Source organism: Amaranthus tricolor, chromosome 9 (genome assembly GCF_026212465.1).
Source record: "Amaranthus tricolor cultivar Red isolate AtriRed21 chromosome 9, ASM2621246v1, whole genome shotgun sequence".
NCBI classification, from domain to species: domain Eukaryota; kingdom Viridiplantae; phylum Streptophyta; class Magnoliopsida; order Caryophyllales; family Amaranthaceae; genus Amaranthus; species Amaranthus tricolor.
In genome coordinates, this window is record NC_080055.1 from 20,689,209 (window position 1) to 20,712,267 (window position 23,059).

At 34.9% G+C, this 23,059-nt stretch overlaps 1 protein-coding gene across 1 annotated transcript; it reads right to left on the reverse strand.

Annotated features, from left to right (window-relative positions):
- Positions 1-1,524: 1,524 nt before the first annotated feature.
- Positions 1,525-12,660, reverse strand: LOC130823792 (mitochondrial-processing peptidase subunit alpha-like). Its single transcript, XM_057688569.1, has 13 exons — positions 12,345-12,660; positions 11,087-11,329; positions 10,676-10,972; positions 10,420-10,590; positions 10,126-10,293; positions 9,960-10,040; positions 9,727-9,793; positions 9,477-9,574; positions 3,381-3,453; positions 3,219-3,289; positions 3,064-3,113; positions 1,951-2,063; positions 1,525-1,855 (listed from the first exon to the last, which is right to left on the reverse strand). Exons 1-13 carry the CDS (start codon positions 12,384-12,386, stop codon positions 1,803-1,805), a joined length of 1,527 nt encoding a protein of 508 aa, XP_057544552.1. The 5' UTR covers positions 12,387-12,660; the 3' UTR covers positions 1,525-1,802.
- Between the last annotated feature and the right edge of the window lie 10,399 nt (positions 12,661-23,059).

Below are 23,059 nucleotides of genomic sequence, written 5' to 3' on the forward strand. Positions count from 1 at the left end.
GGTTGCTTCAACAGCCAAAAAAACTTGTTTAGACTTGCTTTATAGTTGCTAAAAGGTTTAGTTATACCAAAATAAAAAAATAATTAAATTAACTAAGTTGGATAATTTTCTTAATGACTTTTGGCTTGTTGGATTACTTTATCAAATATGTGACAACAATGAAAAACTAATTTTACAAAGTATCTCTATAAACAACGAAGTAACCTATAGAATTAGATTAAAAAACAACAAAAAAGTCTATCCCTCCAACAAAATAAATTTATTAAATAAATTGACAACCAATAACAATAATTTTCCAAACAACTCGTGAGTCTAAAATTCATTTACAAGTCATGTTTGAAGATAAAATGGGTCTAAAATTAAATGGATAAAAAATATCTCTAAATAAAATTGGTTATGACTATTCACTATTTAAAGGGTTTGTTTCTTTATGAAGTCCTAATTAATTGAATTGGTTATGACCTTGATGTTCTTAATTCATTTATTTCGAGCAAATGAATCAGTTTTTTGTATGAATCTCATATTTAACCCATATTAGCTCGAGCTAGTACGGGTCAAATATGAGATTCATACAGAAAACTGATTTATAATTGAATCCATTTATGTTTGTTTCTTTATCAAGTCCAAATTATATGAATTGGTTATGATCTTGATATTCTTACTTCATTTATTTCGAGCAAATGAATCATACTAGCTCGAGCTAGTACGGATCAAATATGAGATTCATACAGAAAACTGATTTATTAATTGAATCCCTTTATGTTTGTTTCTTTATCAAGTCCAAATTATATGAATTGGTTATGATCTTGATATTCTTACTTCATTTATTTCGAGCAAATGAATCATACTAGCTCGAGCTAGTACGGATCAAATATGAGATTCATACAGAAAATTGATTTATTAATTGAATCCCTTTATGTTTGTTTCTTTATCAAGTCCAAACAGGTCAAATATGAGATTCATACAGGAAACAAATTCATTAATAGCCAAATTCATTTATTTTTTATTAGATTCAACCGAGACCCAAGTCCTAAAAATAATATTCAAACTTTTAAGATGAATTTATACTCTTGATTGAGATAACAATTCTTAGGATGAATTTAAACTCCAAGCAAAATTATGCCATAAGGATTGATAAGGTCGTTCCACATAGCTTGTTGGTTTTGTGGGAAGGTAGTAGGTACTTAAAGACCAAAATCTGAATCTCATTTACGCTCTGCCTAATCACATCGCAAGTGCCCCATGGAATAGTACTCAAAATCAAAGTTTAAACATCATCAACCTACACTCGGCCTTCTGTGGCTCTCTCCTAACATAAAATTCACAACCATGGAACATCCCTACAATACTCGTTCAATTTCCAAATATAAGGAAATTCGAACAAACGTTATCCTTGCTCTACTTCAATGGAGAAATCATAAAACTCCATTATTAGCATTGCTTTAGAAGAAGGCACTGAACCATGGCAATGGTTACACTCCGGTTTATAGATTTTCTCTATATGATAAGTTGATAACTGCCTGATACCAAGAAATGTGAACATTTTGTATAGCCAAAGTTCTCCAAGATTACAACATCAACAATAAATTGCTTAAATAGTCATCTTTGAGCTGCGAAACACCGCCAGCAGAGAACAAATACATGGAAATTTCGCTCTTCAAAAACTGCGTATGCAGGACACCAAAAATTATGTCTTCAATATCCTTTTTATTTTGAACATATACCTTCTGCCTGTAAAAGCTTCTTGAAGTATAAAATCCAGGAAATTGAAGTAAAGGATGGCCAAGTTCCGTGAGACTTCCCTACTTTGATCGGAAAATGCTACTTACAGCATCATAGCTTGGAACATAAAGAACTGCATATGTGAGTGAGAGCAATAAAAAAGTTACATACATGAAATTGAGAATAAGCAAGGATATCAAAAAATTAAATCTATTTCAATAAGGTTACCATCGCCATGAGAAGCCATAGTAAGAGGAGAAGACAAAAGCTTTTGGGAGATGGTAGCAATGTCCTTCACTGTGATTTCATCAATAGATTTCAAGAAATAATCCACTGGTTTTCTGCAACATGGAAACAAAATCAACGAACAACACAACACGAATTCTTGTGTAAAATACATGAAAATGAGGATAGAATGTTCACAGTAACTTCATGAACAACTAAAACGGTCCAACCAAGCAAAAATTTCTATTATACAAGTTTTTCCACAATGTTGTTCATAAATGTGACTGTCATACTAGACTTGATAGTTGTAGGGCAAGCACAAACCAAGACGACAAGCAAGACGAAATCTGGCTACCAAGCCAATCAATCATCAGGAAACTTGATCTATAAAGTTATCAGGTCCCAGGCAGGTTACCAACCCCAGACCTAGGCAGGTATGAAAAAAGTTCTTATGACGTTAGTTTTCAGGACGGAACAGATGAGCGGAGGAAAAATGGAGAGGATAAAGCTCGAGGAAGAGTAAGACCAGTGAAGCAGCAACTATTGATCACTAATGAGTAATGAGTAATGATATTCTGCGTGTTCAAATCATTTCTGCCAATAGTAATCAGATGCACAACCTTGGCAACAAAGCTAATCAAAGGCTAGCAGCATTGAACAAAAAAATCATGTTGCAGTCGCATAATAAGCAACATTTTTGCAGGTGTTAAATCGCACTTCACTGCTGTCTGGAATTTCAAACATAAGAATCATTTATTAAATCACTATAAATCTAGAGTTCTGGGTTTATTATTAGTTTATATATAATCCAACTTGTTATCCCATCTTTTTATTTTGTAAAGGAAGCAGAGGTACTAAACATACGTAATGACTAGTGACTAAAATATGCATAACGCAAACTGAAAAATGTATATTTTTAGTATGATCTACAAGATGGCTTTACTGATATATTATATACTAGGACACAATAACACTGCAACGAGAGTAGAAAATCACAAGTGATATTTTCCATCAGGAAAACATTGCAACGAGAGTAGCAAATCACAAGGCATGTTCATACAAAAATTAGCATGAGTGAATAAACTTTCAGGAACAAAAACTAAGTCATAGGACTACCTGTCTCCATAAGTCAAAATCTGACGACCAATGTCTTCAGATGCAACCATCTGTAAGATATTTCACAATATATATCCAGTAAATGACAAATGAAAAAAAATAAAATAAAATAAACTACCAAAACAAATGTGGAAAAAGACACTAAAATAACATACTCGTGATTCCAAATTCATAAGAATAGCTGATTTTGTTGCTGCTTTAGCACGATCCAACTGCACCTGTGTGACTGCAAAAAAAAGGTCAAAAAGGATTTAAATTCCACTCCTTAACCAAAAGGATTGAAAATCACAAATATCATCCCAAACTATGACACAAACCTTGTCCAGGAGTTGCAACTGCAATGAGTTCTGTAGCAGCAATCTCAATTGCCTTTGATACAAAGTCAGAACCCTACATGTATTGAATATTTCAATAAAAATTCCATGAAAAGCTTAGTTAGTGGTGGAACACATCATTCACAAAATATTGTTATCATAACTCTATTTGAGCCACTCGCACTAAATCTTATACTCTCTCCATTCCCTTTTATTAATTTCACATAGAATCCAAGCAGAAATTAAGATAAAGAATCTCAGGTAGATGAGTATTGATTAATTAGTTCGTGAGGTTCTTATTTTATTATCAACAGTAACTTTGGTGGAACCACTGAATACTAATTCCAATCAATAATTAAGGGTTAAATTTGAAATTTTCAAATAATGATATTTTAATAAGAAAAAATTTGCAATCCAAGTGGCAAAATTTTGTTGCAAATTTCTTATCAAATCCATACTACAAAGAAACTCCAAAATATCCATTGATCAAAAACAGCACATTAACACAATGAATTTAGCTCTTTGAATCACTTCTCTCCACTATGTTTGCAATATGGTGGAACACTAATCATTGCATCTTTCACATCTTTAGAATACAACAAAGTTAATTCAACACGTAGCTTGACATCATCTCCAACATATCCTCCAACAAATAAACCTTACTAACATCAACCTTAACAGAAGCAACACCTCTACAATATTTGAATATTTGGTAAGGAAATAATGATGATTTCTTTGTATAGTTACAAGATATAACAATCAAATCACGATCCACGATTTGGAGTGGACATAAAACTTCCTCAGAATATCTAGTAAGATAAAGTAACGATTTTGCTATGATCAACAGTATAAACTTATGTTCAGTGTATATGTAGAATCAAAACAACATTCCATATACTTCATCTTACTCCCGAGTTAATTTTAAGCATCTTGATTCTAACACCAAACTCAACATCTCTAACTAGCCATGACTTAACCTCTAACTTTAATGCTCATATGATATGATGTCATTATCAAAAAATATGCCCCCTAAAACTTATCCCCTAGGTCTTATTATCTCATACAAGATCAGTGAACAAAAATTGATTTAAGCAAAACTAATATTGTAGAACAACAGGATAAATCATCAGTTTCACCTTCACACACCTTAAATGTGGTATAAACTTCATCATACATCTCTTGATGACATTGATATACTTAAGTGGCATACATTTCTTTGTCACAAACCATCAAACTACTTCCCTTGATACTCGAACATATGTCATCTCTAAATCAAAATCTTGTGAAGATGCATTCCATAGTCTTTGGGCATCTCGTTTTTTTTTTCATATTTTGTTAAAGAGAATGATAACCAATTCAATCTCATTTACCCTTAACATTTCCTAGCCATGACGCTGGTGCTTGATTTTGCTTCATGTTCTTTAAAATTTCTTACACCTCCACATCGTTTATTCATTTCATCATCTCATAATATCCCAATCCACTTTCACTTGTTGCAACAAAATGTATCTTGTAATGCCTCCCTTAAAATCCAACTAACAACTTATCAAACTTATGTTTATCTAGTGATGGCCACGAAGCGGGTTACCCGGAACCGAACCGGTCCCGAACCGCTTGAAACCGTTTCGGAATCGGAACCGTTCACGACAGGTTCCGAACCTCGGAACCGTGAAACCGCAGGAAAAAAAGTTGTCGGAGCCGTGAAACCGCCGAAAAAAACCGCTTGAACCGGACCAAAGAACCGCAGGCCGATTCACTCGGTCCGAACCGGTTCACCCGGAATCGGGAACCGGACCGGAACGATTCACCTGGCCCAATGGTTCCTTGGAACCGGAACCGGGCGGTTCACCCGACCCAACGGTTCTTTGGAAACAGTCAAAAAACTAGCCGTTTGGGATTTTTTGTATAAATACTCCACACTTTCAATCATTTTCATTTACTATTCATCTCTTCTCCTACTCTCTACTTAATTACGCAATTATTCTCTTAATTACATAATTAGTCTTTTAATTATTTCTTAAATACATAATTAGTCTTTTAATTATTTATTTATTTCTTTCTTAATTCCATTATTATCTCAATATTATCATGTCTTCTTTTTTGAAAAAAGCCTCTAAAAAAGTTACTAAAATGGCAAAATCATTGAGAAGTTCTAGCTCCAAAAGAAAGGTCATTTCAACTTTGTCGGTATCAATAACAACCCCGGTTAGTAATTATAATTTTGAACCAAATTATCCACAAGGGTACGACCAAGAATTACACAATTATGCAGAAGAAGTGGAAAGAGAAATACAAATTGAAGAAGAAGAGGAACCAATGACTCCTATTGGGATACTTATATTTCGACAGTCATCAACGAGATCACATGAAGAACAACTACAACAACAACAACAAAGACAAGCTCGTGGTAAACGAGTCAATTATCAAAGTATCAGTTAGTTTTATAATTCTATTCTTCAAATTGATTAAATTTTAAATTATTATTTATTTATATATTGTGGTATTTGAGTATGTCTTTATATTTAAATTTAGATGAACATGAACCAGTAAGACTACCTTTTTCGGCAATGCCACCTCCTAGTGGTAGAATTATTTCACATATGTGGTCATATTTTACAAAACAACCAACCGACAATTCGGATGTTTTCTTATGCACTTGTCAAATTTGTGAAAGTCAAGGGGTAAAGCCCTTAGTTTCATTCAATTTCAGCAGAGGTAAATACTTTTTAAGTTTATACATGATATTTATACTTCGTAAACAAAGAATATATTAAAAATTCATTTTTTGTGTTTTGTGAATACGTGTTAGGTGGTGGTACGAGATCTTTCAACAAACATTTGGCAAAGAAGCATGGAATCACAAAAGAAACTCATGCAGCAAGTGACAGTGGGACCACAAGTGGAAGCCGACAGTGGGACATTCCCGGCGGAGGTATGCCTTTTAAATATAATCGTAATGAAATGATTGATGAATTTTCTAAATAAGTAATTTGTGATGAATTGCCATTTAACCATGGTGAAAGTAAGGCATGCGAGTATTACACTAGAAAAACTTTGCAACCACAATATAGAGGAATCCCTAAGAACACTCTTAAACGACGCACAATAAAATTATATGAATCAAAGCACTCTGAATTAGTAGAAATGTTTAAATCTTTTAATGGTAGGGTTAGCATAACTGATATTTGGTCTGCTCCCCCACATTTAGAACCTTATATGTGTGTAACAGCACATTGGATAAATCATAATTGGTTTATTCAAAAAAGAATAATTGCTTTTGAGTTAATGCTCGAAAGACAACAGGTGATAACATAAAATATAGATTAATAGAAATATGTAAAGAATGGAACTTGTTAGATAAGATATTTTGTTGTTCTACCGATACTGCCACCGCCAACATTAAATGCATCGAACTTTTGTATAACGAACCTGCTTTTAGTTTTATCCTTGGTGGTAGATTATTACACGTACGTTGTTGTACTCATATCGTTAACTTATCTGGCCAAGCAAGTATTAGACAACTAAGTGATTTATTAGATCCCATTAGAGACATAGTTAAGTCGCTTAGATTAGGACAGGTAAAGAGAAGATATAAGCAATTATGTGACCATTATCAACTAAAAAAAGTATATTGGTCATTAGATACTCCTACACGTTGGGGCTCAACCCATGATTTATTAAAAAAGGCTATTGCTTATCGTCCGGTTATAACACAACTGTATATTGAGTGTACGGATAGCCATATAAGTCATGAAACATGGGAACTAGCTATAGGTGTACAGAAAATATTAGAAGCGTATGTCCACGCAACTAAGATTTTTTCATATGTTTACGAACCAAACATCCACTTAGTAATAAGTGAATGTATTACTATTTTTTATCATCTTAAACATTCGCATAATGATACTAATATATTTTTAAAGCCGATTCTTGCAGATAAGATGGACAAGTGGAAGACGTATTTTACTAATTTTTCTTTTATTTATGGAATTGCGACAATTTTAGACCCATGTTTTAAGATGGAAAACCTTACTAAATTAATTGGATTTTACTACCAATCATTAGATCGGCCGCCTAGTGATGTACATAATTATGTTGGAAATTGTAAAAAACTTTTAGCAGAACTTTATGATTACTATTCTAGTGTATATAACCCAAGTGGCGATACGTCTAGGCGTGCTAGCGTCTCGGCATGTCCCACTTATTATAATCTCATAATAGCCAACATAATAAGCCAAGATGATAGTTTTGTAGGACCATCTTCTTCTTCACCCTCCACTTCATATTTAGAACTAGATAATCATCTTAAACATCACTTTGAAATTGAACAAGGTAGTTATAATATTTTAGAATGGTGGAAAAAAAATCAATTAAATTCCCCATATTATCGAGAATTGCAAAGGATATCCTTGCAATTCCTGCTTCTACTATTGCGTCGGAGTCTGCTTTTAGTGCAGGTAGAAGAGTTCTAGATGAAAGAGATCTCGTATTGCTCCACATACTATTCAAATATGTGTTTGCAAGAAAGATTGGGATCAAGCGGAGCTCCAAACACAAGGACTCAAGAAAGATGATGATCAAGACGATGATGATCCATGGATGATGATGGATACATCTGCATCATCGTCAGAGTCAGCGGAAGCATCTAACCAACAAGATGATGATGACAAAGACGAATAGGATCATGAATATCGGACAACGATCAATCAACATTCAACAACTACAAATAAAAGGTATGACAAAGAACTACGTGGGCTTTGATTCCTTCGGGATACGTAGGCAGCTTAGTATTCCTTCAGGTACTAGGTTCAAGTCCATTTTCTCCCTCTTTTTTTATTAATCATCTTTATCGTTTCTTATTAATTTATTTTATTCCTTCTTTTTTGTAAATATTTTAATAACGATGACAAGTAATGAATTTCGCTAATAATCAAGTAATCATCAAAAGTACATCCGCATTATTATAGTATTTTTATATTATATTTAAAGGAAAAATAAGAATGGAACGGATGGTCCGACCCACCCGACCTGGGAGTTGGAACCGCTGGAACCGCCTTATGAACCGCCAAGGAACCGTTTGGAACCGCCCGAAACCGGGTGGAACCGGAACGGAACCGGCCCAACCCGGACCGTGGCCATCACTATGCTTATCTTAGACAAGAATATTATGTTGTTTATCCTTGACACATTTCACCCCACTAAGATCTTTTATAACCACCCATCTTCTTATGGCTATCATATAAGATCATTAACACCAACTCTCGAGTTTGACTTGTATATTGCTTCTTCTAATATTTGGTTCGTCTCACATAGCGCATGTTTTGTTGTCATTTTGGCTTTCTCGTATTGTATTTTATAATATCTATCTCACTCTTATATTTTTACTAAAACTAAATTGCATTCTTAATCTTCATTTTTACTACCATGCAAAACTTTACTTTTTATAGGATATCCTTAGCCATACAATGGATACAATTTTACTCTTCGGTCAAGTTATATCTACATCCTCCTCGTTTGTCAAACTTGGCACCAAATAATTAAACATTTCCTTCGTTGAGGCTCCACCATGTAATTCTTCTAATCCTAGATTGAACAAGATTGATTGCATATAGACACAGAGAAAAAGGAGTTTTGGCAGCTTTTCTTGTATCTTATCTAAGTAAGAAGTAATATCGTTGAGTTGCAACCATTACACTTTTATAAGTCACCATTTTGTTTTACGCTTTCTATTCCACGTGTTAACTTACTAACAAATCATATACTCGTGAACACTCCAAAGCTAAACTATCTGTCTTATGAAATCCTTGATCTCTCCCTTAGTTCAAAAAGGCGCCAAGGCTTAGATTTAAAAAGGCACAAATGGGGCTTGAAGGCTAAGCTAAAAAGGCGCAAAAAAAGGCTTAGATTAAAGATCGTCTTTTGGAAAGTTGGTGGGTTCTCCCTAACAAATTTTTTCAAAACATGACGGCCAAATCATACACGATCTAGGATCTCATCAAAAAATAACGAATTTGACCGTGCAAAGTGAAATTTATGTCTATCTAAAACACCCGCAAAAACAAAGACAGGTGTAGTCAAATAAAGTGAAAATCTGCTTACAGTGGTCCCTTGAATTCCGAAGATGCCAGAGTTGTTGTAGATGCTGTTGAAAGCAGAGAACGATTGAACTTGGGGGTACTGATTTAAGACATTCAGGTCTATACAAATAATTGGCAAAACATAGGAAAGTCAATATCAGTGAAATATACATAACTTTAAATCTTTAATGAAGTAATCTCTTTTCTGAAATGACCTACATAACGACTAAAGGAAATAAATATGTACAACCATCTCACACAAGATTACTCACATAATCGTGAATACATCCCCTTTCCAGGACCACCAGCTGAAAAGGATCCACCACCTCCCATAAGCATCTACAAATAAACACATTAAAAATCAAATTAGTTCTCCCAATAGTAAACACAAACCAGTATGAATATGTAGAAAGCTAGAACTAAAGAGGATCATCAACCTACTGTATACATAGGCTCTAGTTCCTAACAGACAGGATACAAAAATATATTTCACCAACTAATCTACCTGAAGAACAGTAAGAATCATTGCATCCTTTTCCTTTTTCCAGCCACCAGGTAGTTCGAAACCAAGAGCAAAATGTGTCACCTAAACAAGTAAATTTTTTGAGATTTAAACAGCAACCTAATTATCAACTGGAAACATAAAAATTCATGAAGATGGAGACACAAACCCCTGATCCTGCTTGGCAACGGTAATCCCCTCCAACATAAACTGATTGGGGCTCTTCGGGACGAGGTACACGAGGTAAATCTGACAAAAGAGGCTCCGCAATTGACAGCAGATCTTCGTGTTCAACCCCAGAAGCAGCAAGCACCATACGAGGAGCAGTATAATTCTCCTGATATATTCAAAGTATCCTTGATCAGGAGAGTTTAAAAAACATTATAAAGAAGTGAAATTCTACATGACTAGCTTAAAATATAAATATCACAGAGCACAAAGCTTACACGAATAGTCTACTTACAGCAACAAACTGCTCCAAAACAGAACTATCCAATCTGAACATAGTTGATTCTTGGGCCATTAGAGAATTTGCCAGGGCACCTGAATAACCAGCCGAATGCATTGCCTCCACAAGCAACGCCTGAGGGTTGTTGGAAGCAGCTTCACTTACCTCAAGCTTCATATTCTGAAGCTGCAGGAGTGCAATAGACATTCAACATGATTGTTTTTAATAACAAATAAATATGTACACTCAAGCCCTGAGATCAAGAAATTACCGTCTCATTCACCTCCCAGTCCAAGAATGCAGGGTTCCTTACACAATCTACAAGAAGTTCAACCATTTCAGGAACATAGGTCTTCAAAGCATCAAAAGTGTAACCCATTTGTTCCCGAGAAGCTGAGGCTGTCACATTGCCTCCAATGGCCTCCACTTCACGTACAATGCGAAGGTGGCTACGGTTTGTGGTGGTTTTAAAAGCCATGCGCTCTAAAAGATGTGTTGCACCAAACGAGAAGGGTGTCTCGTAAATTGAGCCAGAGTCTACATACAGACCAATAGAGGCTGCAGGGTTCTGCAAAAATGTTCCCAAAAAAGGATTTTCATCACTCAAAACCTTTATTCAAACCCTTTACAGAATGTGTCAAAAAATGAAGTTTTTACAAAGTAAAAGAACATCAAGACTTACAGGTGATGCTTCAGATGCAATTTTGACTCCATTAGAAAGAGTAGTTATTTTTGTTTTTGCAGGTTCAACAAAATCGGGCAACGGTGGGAGCACTGTTACTCCCTCAAGAGGGAAATCAAGCGGAGGAAGAGATTTGGATTTTCCAGGCAAAATCCAGCTCAACAACCCCCCTAAAGAGTTAGTTTTAGCAGCTACAGCACTTGAACTGGCATACCTACCCAGATACCTGCTCCCTGCCTGAGCCTACACCAATAATTTGACTTCAAAAAATCAGAATCTATTATATTACGCACAGTTTACAATAACCAATCCTACTATATCTTCAGACTTAGAAGGACTACAAATTTCCATTTCTCAGTCCCATATTTAAAGATTTAAACCCCCTCGTACACAATCAAAAATCAATTTTTATGTAGCAACATAATTCTTCGGCCTCAAAAGTCATTTTTCTTCATAAAATGCCTCTCAATCGTAACTAAAAAGACTAACAAAATAATTTTGACAAAATAACAAAGAAAAACTTTCTTTCCAAGAAAAGAAATCTTAATTACGAAACAAGGAAACAATTACTGTAGCAAAGAAAAAAAGAAAACTAGAACAGCCACAAAAAAAACTCGGCCTCAAACAACAAATGTTGCTAGCAAATCAAAATCAATACAGATGAACCTTGAACAACATACCGCTCAAGTCAAACTACTAACAGCTACGGCGTTTTTACTTACTTTGTTTTAACCATTTCCATAATGAAGATTAATGAAAATCAATTAATCATGGGGAAATTGACAACTTTTCAACAAACATTCTACAACAAGCTCTAAGACAAATCCGGCATTGCATCGCATTCCATATGCCAACATTAAATGGTCAACATCAGTACATAACATGAAAATCCCCACGTATCCTACCAATAACAATGAAATTTGCAGCATTTCTCCTGTGAAACTGTGATTATTCCCCACTAAAAATACAACTTTATACGCAACTGAGCTCAATTAACATTCAAAAGAATAAAATAAGGTGGTTCATTCTCCCAAATCAAAATCCAATCATAATACAATAGAAAAGAACAAAAAGCTTTATGATGAAGAAAGGAACCTCGAACAGATCTACAATAAAAACCAATATACTTTCCGATTATCTGCATCCAGTTTTCTAACACTATGCTTGTAAAAGCATCAATTTAATATAATGAAATGAGTCAAAAATTAGGGTTCCATGGAAGACAAAAAAAAAGAGAAAAGAGGGGGAAAAGAATGACCTTGTTGATGGCTCTAAGACGAGAAGATGCGATTCTGTACATGATTTGATTGCTGAGGAAAAAAATTGAAAATCAAGCTCAAACTTCTGATTAATTTCTGAGTTTCTGATCGAAGGATTGAACTCTCTCTCCTCTCCTTTGATCGGCGTTTTGTTAGAGATATCAGAGTATCGTTGGGGAGAAAGAGGAACAACTTCGGCGGTCCAAGAAAGAAGGGAGACAAAATGGGAGACGTTTGTATATTGGGCCTCATTCAAGGGAATGCTTCGGCGGTTTGATCAATTTGTTGGCCCAACTACCTCGCTTTGCTTTGAATTATCGACTACTCTTGTGAGAGACTGATATTCAATGAGACGGTTTCAAAATAAAATGTTTATATCATTATATTTTGTATTAGGTAAGTTGTATAGCTCATATAAGGTGTATCTCATAGATAAATTGCCTTATACAACAATTGTGTTGAATCACAACAGACTGCATCTAGTTATACTTGGGGTAGTGCTATGTTAGCCTACCTCAGTTGTGTTTGTGCATGTCGGATGAGGGAGAAGGATTTAGGGGGATTTGTGGTGCTCCATCAAATTTAGGCAAGAGAGCATGTTCACATTGGTCGACCCGTCGTATTTAGGGTGTGTGACTTTCCTTACATGGTACAAAATGAGGAATATGTAGCCGAATCCCTACATGTATTAAATGATTGGCTTTGTGTGCAGTTGGTTACGAGTACATCTTTCTAGGTGAGATGTTGCAGTGTTCATCATCGTGTATCGAGATGCACTTGATCAACAACAAAATAGCAGCTTACGGATGACCAATACATAGCGCACATGTAGCCCACTAATGTGCTATGACATTGTAGAGTTCCATCTTTCTAGTTGTTTTATGCGCCAGTTCATGTACGAGCAGTCATTTCCCGACCTAATCGACAAGAGCGTCGAGTTGTATGGGATTGATCGTCACCATAGGAACATAAATTACCCCTCTCGAGTTCGCATACATGTAGGCTTGGAATGAACATAAGGAACATATCGTTCAAGGTATCCATACACGGGTCAGACCTTGGTCAAGTACATGAGGGGGTACCACCACATTATGAGGTTAGCATATCACTAATCTTCATGTTTGACCACGTATGACTCATTATCAGCCAACATACCAACGTTATTTTTGGTAATAGTTGTAAAATTGTATTCTCTTCGATCAAATAATTAATGCACTCATCTAATATTTGTTTGTTTCTATGTAGGCACTTATAATGGATGATATTGTGTAACATGGACAAACAGCATGAGATGCGTGAGCTTATTTATCACCATAGATGGGGTGTCTGATGTATGCCCAGACGACATAGAGCATGAATGCTCTAATGATAGATGCACTGAAAAAGTTGAACATGGTTATCTTGTCCCACCTTACACCACATCTATGCAAGCATCCATTTCATTAGGAAGTAATCCTTCTCTTACAGATTGCGAGTTCCTTATCCATGTCGTCCCCATATGCTTACCTTAATTCATTCTGCCTACACATGTATCTCCTCCACCTCATGCACCGCATTTTTTGTGATATCGATGTTGAGCACCATCACTTGAATGGATTAGGGAAGGATCCACGTCGAGTTCCTCCCCCATTGGCTCAAGCAAACGGAAATGTTAACCTTAGCTTTTAGGTTTTTATGTATTACTTAAAATTGTAAACAATTTATTTTTGTGTTATGTATATATTAACTTTATTTATTTTGTCTACTGTGTGAGTTTAGTTATAGATGACTAGTGGTTTATCATTACACTTTAAGTGTAGGAAATAAAGTGAAAATTGGATATTGTTTTGGTTTCATGTACGTAATTTTTGCAATTTTGGGGAGTTATAATTTATAATTACGTCTCAATAATAAAACATAAACTACTATATGATATAACGGTTTTGTTTCATAATGAACCGCTATCTGACATACCGGTTTACGATAACATAAAACACTATGTTAGATAGAAGTTTATAAAATAACATAAGTCGCTATGTCAGATAGCAATTCATATAATTTTTTAACACTACTACATTAATGAGCTATTACTACCCCAAATACTCGTAGCAATAGGTTCAATAACCGTTGCAATAGGTCTATAGCGACGGTTCCATACCCGTCGCATTTGTGGCCGTAGGTATAGGTCTATTGCAACGGTTCAGCTATCTATTGCGACGGTTTCACTTTAACCGTAGCAATAGGTTCTTATCACCGTCGCTATAGATCTATTGCTACGGTCTCACTATAACCGTAGCAATAGGTTCTTATCACCGTCGCTATAGACCTATTGCGACAGTCACTTTGCAACTGTTATAATAAGTCTTTTGCGACGGTCATTGCAACCTATTGCAACCCCATGTTTTATCCGTTCCAATGGGTCTATGGCGATGGTAATGGCTCTCTATTGCAACGCCTTGATAAAGATATAAATTATATACATATATATATATATATATATATATATATATATATATATATATATATATATATATATATATATAATTAAATTTGATATAATTCATCAACTCTAATACAAAATAAAGCACCAACTCTAATTAGTTCAATTAGTGGTTTTGATACATGCAACATTGCAAAAGGACTTCAACATCAATAAAGAACTTCAACTTTGATATAATTCCTCTTCTTCATTAGCTCCATCAAGTGCCTACATGAAAGGTTATGTAAAGTTAATAAAAAAGGTACAACAAAGATATCATTAATGTAAATATTGCATAAACAAAGACATCAATTATTTTTGAAATTTAAAATTGAAGTTGAAATGTAATGTTTCAATAGATCAAAATTATTAAAGATAGACTCTTTAATTAGCAAGAACAACTCGAGTAAAAATTTTGACAGAATCTCCTTTGTAAATTGATTAAAACCACCCAAATATAGGGTATAAAGTATAAAAAAAACCTGCACATTGAACTTTTAACTCAATTCACAAGTTGCCTAATATAAGGCATCACAACTAGCACAAGCACTAAAAAATTCGACAAAGTCTCCTTTGTAAATTGATTAAAACCACCCAAATGTAACGTACAAACAAAACCTGCACATTGAACTTTTAACTCAATTCACAAGTTGTCTAATATAAGGCATCACAACTAGCACTAGCACAATTCACAGGTGGCTTTCCAACAATAACTCTTATATAATACAATAGCGTACAAGTCAATCATTTTGAAGTTTTGAGTGATAAAGGAGAGTTCAAGATCCAAACATGCAAACTGATGACGATTCACTAAATTTAATGGTAGTAAAATGGGAAGAAGAAAATAACGTACTGATCGATTGTTAGAGTGCGCTCCAACAGAAGAATGTCCATTTGACTCAGTAGGTGGAGTTGTAGTAATACTTCCTATTTTTGATAGATCTGGAAGCACAATATTGACCTCGGGATTGGCTTCAAGTAGTTTCTGTAGTTGGGGATTAGCTTCAAGTACTTGATCCATAACTTGCGATTGCATGTACTGTAAGAACTCGGGAGGAAATATGTAGCTCGAGTTAGTGCTCACTTTCCTTAGAGAAGTTTTTGTCACACCTTTTCCATACATTCGCACCCGTCCACTATGCTCTGGTTTCTTTATCACTTCACTATAAGCATCTTTGTAGTTTGAACCTTGATGTTCTTGCGACTCTATTGCTTTCATTTTCTCCTATTAACATTTTAAAACACCAGTGTATGCAAATTAAGTCAAAAATACACTGTAAAACTCGAGCCATGATATCATGGCTTTCGTACACAAATAATAAGGGCAAATATGTACGGGAACATACAATATTTTGTTTTGCAACATCGAAGCTTGTTTTGTATGACTTTCCTGGCTTTCTTTTTCGAGAAGTGATGTAGACTTTTGCATTTGAAGGTTCTTCCTTATTTGGATCTTGTTGTTTCTATTCAAAATAATTTCATTAGTTAAGGTTATTTTGTATAAATAGATAAAAAACTGAAAAAATAATTACCAATTCTTCACGCAACATTGCGTAGGATGTAGGACCCATAGTGTGAAAGTCATCAGCCACTTGTCGATTAGATTTATTCTTCTCACTTTCATTCTATTGGATGGAAAAAATAATTGCCAACGCTACTGTAAACAATTATTCCATTATATTTTTTTAGATTTTCTAATATAAGATTTTCTAATTATTGGTGGACGGTTATTCCATCTTTCAGCATAAGTGTTATAATTGTAGTAGTATAATCTCTTACACCTACATTTCCAATCTTTCCACATGGCATTCATAGTGGTCAACGCCCATGTTTTGCCAACATCGTGTACCACATACTTCTCCTATATATTTAATTTTTACTTAGTCAACATATAAATTAAAGTAGAATTGAGCAAATAATAATTTCATGCACTTACTTGGACATACATCCACATTTTGTCGTGTGTGGGAAAGCTTGGCCAATCACAATAATTCAGCGGTGCATACTCAGGATTCCTAGCCACAGTCCCTAGAAATCGACTGTATTCATTGATAATTTTTTTGTAGGACCAATTGGTTGTCCAACTGCGTTAAGGACGATCACTGGTCGTTCATGCATTGTACGAGCATGAACCTCAACTAGCTTTGTGGGACCTCGATGCTTCTTCTTTTTTGGAGCTGAAAAAAATAGAAATACATTGACATGTGATGGACTTTAAAACTGAAGCATAATAATATTTTTTTAAAAAAATAAGTTGTGTTGCAAATCAAACCTTGAACCACAATTCTATTTTCTTCTGCTTCTTGTTCTGTATGTTCTTCATGTATTGGTTCAATATCATCTACGGTACAGCCAACTTCGTTTGCATTTGTGGGAGAAGGTTGATGCTCACTCGAAAAGATTAGTTCATTTGCATTGTTAATTTCATTTACAGGATCCTTTCTTTGCATTTGTTTCTTTCGAAGATCACGATAGTCAGACAATGCCCCTGGTGGGCAAAACTTGGTGTTCATTTTCTTGGGTTGTTGTGGTTGCATACCTTGTTGTTGCATAGGCTGCTGCAACAAAGGTTGTTGCACAGAAAGCTCTTGGTGATGTTGTTGGTGATGTTGTTCTTGTTCCATACCCTCTTGATGTTTTTGTCTGTTATGTTGTGCAACCTTTACTTCCGTGAGTTGTTCATGTTGTTGGCAAGAAGGAGATAAAAAGGTAGACATACACCCTCTATTTGAAAATGATCGCTTCTTTGTGGATTTTTTCATTGGAAACTGGAAAAACAAAATAAGATGCATACATTACATATAAAAAATTAGATACATTATAATTAAAATTGATGCAACATTATTTTGTATACCTTTGAACTAGTTATTTCCTCATTATTATCAACCTCATAATCAATAGGTATGTAGTCTTCATCATCACTATGAGATAATGTGTCATCTCTAACATCTTTTGAGAAAGTTTTTGCATTAGCTTGAAGAATCTTTGCTGCCACAGTTCCACATCCTTTAGCTGTCATAAATTCTGCATTTTGCTTGATGTTCTCCATTCTTTTCCTTTCATATTCATTTACTTCTCTTTGTTGTGCAACAACTTTTCTTTTAGTCCCTTTCATGTACAAGTCATAAAACATCAATCAAGTTAGATAAATACATGTAAACAATCATACAAATAAGAACTAAGGAAAATAATATACAATAACAATATATGGGTACCATCAGACAATTCCATTGGATTGTTATGTATGGCAAAATGCCAACCTTCTTTGGTTGGATCTTCTACATAAAAAACTTGATGCGCTTGAGATGCCAAGATATATGGTTCTCCTTTACATATTGTTTTATTTTTGTTAACTAAAGATTGTTGATGTTCATTTATTTCTGAATGAAACCAAACACATCTAAACAAGACAACACTAAAATGATCATGATAAGATATCTCAATAATCTCTTCCACAGAACCATAATACATGACGTTTCCCACTGAAGGATTTTTATCCTTACTACTAGCAAAACTATGTGTTAACGCCGTTAAAGTTACTCCACTATTTTGTGTGGCATAATTTGCCTCTCGTTTCATAGTATAAAACCTGTAACCATTGACATAGTACCCACTGTACATTTTTGCTTTAGAAGAGGGTCCTTTTGATAGCCACCTGACATGGTCTAAGACAGGTTGACCTTCATCAACCTTCAATGTGATTGCCACTTTAAACCAATCTTTGAAATCCTTGCAATGAATTTGAGCCGTATCCCATTTTCTCTTTCGATGAGTCTCTACTGTTGCTTTGTGCTCACTATGATAGAAGAATAGAAAACGTTAAACAATAAACGAGAGATAAAAAATGAATAATAAATCTTAGCTTAAAGGTTTACTAGTCATACTTAATGTATCTCTCAACTTCTGCACAATTGCAATTGAACAAGACATATTGGTGCACTTGACTCCATGTGATTTAATCGATGACAAACCCAACCTGTTTCTTCTTTGATGTTTTTCCTCTTCCCCTGATAGGATGTCCAAGCTTTGGAAGAAATTCTTGTGAAATAGAAGGCTCACTGACGTGTGCACTTGGACCTTTTGACCTAATTAGATATCGAGCAACAAATCTAGCACATTCCTTGGCCAAGAAGCCTTCAGCCATTGAAGCCTCCGGACGACCCTTATTCCGAACATCTGACTTCAATTCCCGAAAATATCTCTCAATTGTATACATGCACCTTAATGCAACAGGTCCACCAAGCTTAATTTGTTCTACTAAGTGAACCGGCAAATGAACCATGACATCAAAAAAAGCTGGTGGAAAAATCCCCTCAAATTGACATAAAGTTTCAACTATCTCAGAATTAAGTTTATTAACATCTTGAGGGTTAATTGTTTTTTTCCATATACCCTTGAAAAAATTAGAAAGCCTTATCAAAGGCGTTGCAACTTCTTTATTTAAGGTAACTCTTGCGGCAATTGGGAGCAAGTAATGCATCATAAAATGTGCATCATGACTCTTGTATCCTGTGATTTTTCGTTCATTTACTTGCACACAACGAGCAATGTTTGAGGCATAACCTTGTGGTAGCTTTGCATTTTTTATGGTTTGGCAAAACAATCGTCTTTCATTGACATTCATCCAAAACCTTGATGTTGGAACCTCTTCAGTTCCATCTTCTAACTCTTTAATCTCCAACTCAGGAACCCAACGTAGGTCTTTCTTTTCTCGGAGGTCTTTTAGGTCTTGACGAGCAGCTAAATTATATTTTGTCTTCCCAGGAATGGCTAACAATGTCGCAACAATATTATCAAACACATTCTTTTCTATGTGCATGACGTCCAAATTATGGGGATTAGAATAATGTTTCCAATAAGGCAACTTAAAAAGTATGGACATCTTTCTCCACGGATTAGGATCATCCTCTGCTTGTTTCATCTTAGGTTGCTTTTTTTCATAATGATTTGGAAAATCACAAAGCAATTCCTCAATATCAATTCCCGTCAAAGGCATGGGTGCAATTCGTTCATCAATTTTTCCATTGAAGTTTCTTTTATTAAAACGCCACGGGTGATCAGTATCCAAAAATTTGCGATGACACATGTAGCAATACTTGTGGCTATATGGTAACCACACTGAATCAATTTCATAATGACAATATGGGCAAGTTGTTTTGCCTTTTGTGCTCCAACCAGATACCATTGCATAAGCAGGAAAATCGCTAATAGTAGACGCCAAAGCTACTTGCATGTCAAACCTTGTATTTGTTGACGCATCATATGTTTCTAGGCCAAACTCCCACAAATCATTAAGATCTTTGATAAGTGGTTGCAAGTAGATATCAATATCTTTTCCAGGAGACAATGGGCCGGGAATAAGTAATGACAAAATTAGAAACTCTAACTTTGTGGCCAACCATGGAGGCAAGTTATAGTTGACCAAAATTACTGGCCATGTACTATGCACAATACTCATTGAATTAAATGGGTTAAACCCATCTGTGGCTAATGCAAGCCTCACATTACGAGGATCTTGAGCAAATTTTGGATACAATTTGTCAAAGTTCTTCCAAGCTTCACCGTCCACCGGATGTTGCAAAAGTCAAGTCCGTCTTTTCCTTGACCATTTGCATGCCATTTCATGTAATTAGCAGTTTCGGCACACATATATAACCTTTGCAACCTTTTCTTAAGTGGAAAGTATCTTAGAATTTTTGCTGGAATTTTATGTGCCTTTTCTGAGGTATATTCAGTGTGATCATTTTCCTTCGATTTCCACCTTGAGGCCCTACAAACATGACAACTTGTTGTAGTTGCATGCTCCTCCCAATATAGCATGCAGTCATTAGGGCACGCATCGATTTTTTTATAATCTAAACCTAAAACTTTCAACACTTTTTTTGCCTCATTCAACGATGTTGGCAATACAGAATCATCGGGTAGAACTTCCTTCAACAATGCTAGCAAAGCAGAAAATGCAACATTACTCAACTTATGATCACACTTGTATATATAAAGGCGAATTGTAAACGCAAGTCTAGAGAATTTTTTGCAACCAGGATATAATTCTTGTTGGCCTTCTTCTATTAGACTAAGAAACTTCTTTGCCTCATCATTTGGCCCTTCTCTCAGAGTAACGTTAAACATTTCTTGTATACCATCATTCATGTTCAATGGTTCATCATGTGCCTCTAATTCTGTTTCATCACCCATCTTCCCAAACCTAGAAAATTCATCACTTCTTGGTACAAAACCATTGCAAATGATATGATCTTTCACGTCATTCCGACCATACCAATATCGATGATAACACATACAACATGGGCAACTAATTTGATTTCCTTGGGACCTTGTAGCAAAAGCTTTTTCAATGTATTCATCCGCTCCTTTTTGATAATCATAACTCCATCTAGGAAATTCCCACCACTTATCCATTTCCTAAAAGTAAGTATTATAAGATTTTATACTAAAGGCAAAAACACTAGATCAATTAACAATTAATCAACTTGTATCAAGAAATCAGAGATTTGAATTATGATTATATTACTAACAATAAGTCAAATAAAAAATAATTAACAATTGAAAATAGAAATACTACCTAATCTCTTATACCAATTCTAAAAACAAAAACAAAGAGGGCGGATTAAACAAGACAGGAACACCTTCAAACTCCATTCTAAAGAAATTGCAATATGAAAACTTACCCAGAGGCCAGATATAATAAACAAGTACTTACAAATACAACCAAAAACAACAACTACTAAATGAACACATTGTGGCAGGAAAATGATACATGGGCAATCTAAATAACCAATGATTCAATCAAAAAAAAAAAATAACGCAGACTTCAAGAATCAGCAGTACATGAACAGTATATTAAGAGAAACAACGAAATCCTCACAGTTAGGAAAAATAAAAAGATCAGGTATAACAGGATCAAGCAAAATTAAGAACTGAAATGAATTAAGAATGAAAAGGCAAATTTTAGTACCTTTATTTTGAGGGTGTAACGGATTTAGTTGACAAGAATCCAGCGAACAGCACACTATCTATACAGTAAATACAAGGATTAAATGGTTTGTAATCGTAAGCAAAAAAATGAACAGCAGTAGCGATGCAAACAACCTCCAGGACGGCCAACAACAGAGCAGCAATTGATAGAATGACAGCGGCAGCACCGTCCCACGACCAACCAGCAGCTACCCACGACGCAACAGCACCGTCCCACGACCCAACAGAACCGTCCAACAGCAGCAGCAACAACGACCCAACAGCAGCAACAACAACCACTTACGGCAGCCCGCAGCAACCAATGAACAGTAGATCGAAATTCGCAAAGAAGAATGAGGAAATCAAATTCAGTTTCAGAGGAAATTACAATTTAGTTTGTGAAATAGGGTTTTTTGAGAAGTAAGAGTGAATGAATAGATAGCTGAAGGTGGGACGGTGAATAGGGTTTTGTGAAATCAAATTCAGATCCTCGTAAGTGAAGGTGGGAAAGTTGAAAGTAAATGAAATTTTTATTTTTCATTTCCCGGCAAACACTGCCCTAATATAATTTCATCAATTGAAGGTCTATTGCGACGGTTTATACACAACCGTAGTAATAGGTATCCGTCCCATAGCAATAAGTGGTCTATTACGACGGTTTAAAAATAACCGTAGCAATAGGGTCCTAACTGTCGCAATAGAGTATCTATTGCTACGGTTCAAAACTAACCGTCGCAATAGAGCGTCGCCATTGCTCGTTAATGTAGTAGTGTAATATCTTTTTCAAATACAATGTAAATCGTTATGTCACAAAGCGTTTTTTTATCTACAGTAAATCACTATGTGACATAGCAGTTTATGTGAACTTTAGAAGAAAAAAATAAAAAGTCATAATCTATAAGGGGAATTAAGTCTTTAGATTGCAAAGTGAAAATTAATTTTCTTTTGAGCATTATTTTGTGAAATGTTTCTTATTTTATTTTATGAAAAATTTACTATAAAAAATCTTAACTTTTGCCAACTATGGATCATCATTAAAACTCTCAATTTTAGACACTTTTTAAATTTAAAGCATTGTAATTTGTAATTTTTTCTTTAAAAAAAAAAGAAAATTCATCTTTATTACTTAGTTAAGACTTTTGACCATTTCTGTATCTATTTATTGTCGTCTTTTTCTTCAAGAACCCTCTTCTTTTACTTCTCTTTCTCTCTCCTCAGTCTTCATGTTTCTTTCCCTCTCTCTCCATTCATTCTTATTTAAACTCACATTTTCTTCTTTCCTCT